The 2,054-nt window shown below is 56.1% G+C and overlaps 1 protein-coding gene across 1 annotated transcript; it reads right to left on the reverse strand.

Moving 5' to 3' along the window:
• Nucleotides 1-285: 285 nt before the first annotated feature.
• On the reverse strand, nt 286-1,545 carry GSX2 (GS homeobox 2). Its single transcript, XM_065405589.1, has 2 exons — nt 1,104-1,545; nt 286-626 (listed from the first exon to the last, which is right to left on the reverse strand). The coding sequence occupies exons 1-2, from the start codon at nt 1,543-1,545 to the stop codon at nt 286-288; spliced, it is 783 nt and encodes a 260-aa protein (XP_065261661.1).
• Nucleotides 1,546-2,054: the final 509 nt, after the last annotated feature.

Raw genomic sequence — 2,054 nt, forward strand, 5'->3', positions numbered from 1 at the left:
ATAAATAGTGTTTTAGTTGAACGCTCAACCCTAAAGCCTGTACATTCAAAATATCTAACCTGTGAATCGATTAAAATAAACCTTATTGGCGGACAGAGCCATCAAGAACTATTTCCTTTGTCTGTGTGTTCCTTAGCATGGTCCCAGCTCGGTCAGGTGTATGCAGTTGCAGTCACTCATGCTTCCCCGTTTAGCTCAGGCTTGCAACCCTAGGGTGGAAGCAGCTAGTTCAGAGGATCGAAGGCGCCCCAGCTTGGGAAGGAAGTCGGCGGGTTTGTTAGCACTTTATAAAGGGGAGATCTCTTTGTCCTCGTTCGCAGATGATGGGGATAAAGACTCTTCGTCTTCTGACCTGGGGTAATGCCCCGGGTTGCCAGTGCACTTGCAGCCCCCGTGAGTGTTTCTCTGGGTTCCCTTGCCTTCTTTCTTGTGTTTCACCCTTCGATTCTGGAACCAGATTTTCACTTGCTTCTCGGACAGGTTCAGGTAGGTAGCGATCTCGATTCTCCTCAGGCGGGACAGGTACATGTTGGAAGAAAACTCCCTCTCTAGCTCCAGAAGCTGCGTGCTGGTGAAAGCGGTCCGCATCCTCTTGCCGTTTGGAATGTGGCTAGTATCGGATCCTCCTGGACGGGAGAGACACAAGGGCTAAATGGCGAGAAAAGCATTCAGACTAATCTGTCCCTATCGCCCTTTCCCAAACACGTATCCCCTCCCACCCCCCACCCCCCCGGCTCATTTCATGTATTACAGGAGCAGCAAGACGCAACCCCTCGGTGAGCGTCTCTTTAGGTGTGTGTGGACAGAGAGCCTCACATTACCTGCTCGCTAACGCCAGCCCTGGAAACCCGCCTCCTCTTTGCCTGCGACATCAGAACCGCTCGACAAACACTAGTGGAAGCCAACACACACCTGCTCTTTCCCCCTGGAGTTCATCCCGATCCCCGCCGGGAATGAACGATCCCTCTCTAGTCTATTCCCACCTGTAGGGCTTGGGCATCCGCCCTCCCTCCAAAATCCCCGCTCACCCCCTTGCCCGCCCGCTCCGGAGTGAAGTGCACCCCAGCGAGGTGGGATGACACCCCCGGGCCAGTGACTCCTACCCATGCTGAGGCAATGGAATCTCCTGGGGTCGCTAACGCTGTAGGTGGTGGCGGTGCAGACAGGTGCGTGATGCGCCGGGTGGCCCAGGGCGGCGGCGGCGGCGGCTGGTACCGAGCTCTGCTGCTGCTGGTGCTGGGCATGGCTCATCCTGGGGCAGTACTGGGCATCTCCGCCGGGAGGGAACTGGCTCTTGAGCAGGGGGATGGCCCCGCTGCCGCCCCCCCGGGACGAGTGCAAGTGCGAAGTGACACAGAGCGGGCACACGCAGAAGGTGCCGCTCTTGCGGGACGGGCAGCCGGGGCCCGACACCGACATGACCAGGGGGGAAGGCATGCTGAGGGGGATGAGGAAATCCTGTCCATGGGGGTGCTCAGGCAGGGAAGGAGCTGGCCTCGAGGAGTCTTTGATGATTAAAGAGTCGACATAGAAGGATCGGGACATTTCGAAGGGCTGCCGCAGGCCGGGGCTGGCTCTCCCGGGTCTTTCTCCTTTGCCAAGGCGGGGAAGTTGCCACTGAAGCACTTGGCTAGCGAGAAGGTGCTTATGTCTGAGAGTTGAACAAAAGGGTCCCTGGAGAGGGCTGGTCTTCAAGTCCCCCGCCTGGATCCCCTGCTCCGGGGTTTTATATCAACTATTTAACACGTGATTCCTGAAAGAGATGCAGATCTAAACCCTCTTGGCTTCTCCTCCAAACCCTCGGGATAGGCTGCCCGAGCTAGAACAAAACAAGGGGGGCGGGGGGGAGAGACTTTCCAAAGTGTGTGTGTTTTGTTAATTTCCCCATGACTTCAGTTCTCCTCCTCTCCAGATAAACGATAGGAACGGGGGAGCAACGGATGGGGCAGCTGCCCTGTTTGTGATTCAGGCACATCCCACGTTGCACTTTCTAACACATTACCCGGTAAACAAATGCACGTCTTTGACTAGGTTTAAAAATAAACCTCAAGGGA

Source organism: Emys orbicularis, chromosome 5, assembly GCF_028017835.1.
Source record: "Emys orbicularis isolate rEmyOrb1 chromosome 5, rEmyOrb1.hap1, whole genome shotgun sequence".
In the NCBI taxonomy this organism is placed as follows: Eukaryota; Metazoa; Chordata; order Testudines; family Emydidae; genus Emys; species Emys orbicularis.

Excerpts from the sequence above, each read along its gene's own strand:
- GSX2 (XM_065405589.1), bottom strand. The coding sequence starts at position 1,545 with ATGTCCCGATCCTTCTATGTCGACTCTTTAATCATCAAAGACTCCTCG. Across the intron at positions 627-1,103 it reads ATTCCATTGCCTCAGCATGG|GAGGATCCGATACTAGCCAC; the intron begins GTAGGAGTCACT and ends TCTCCCGTCCAG.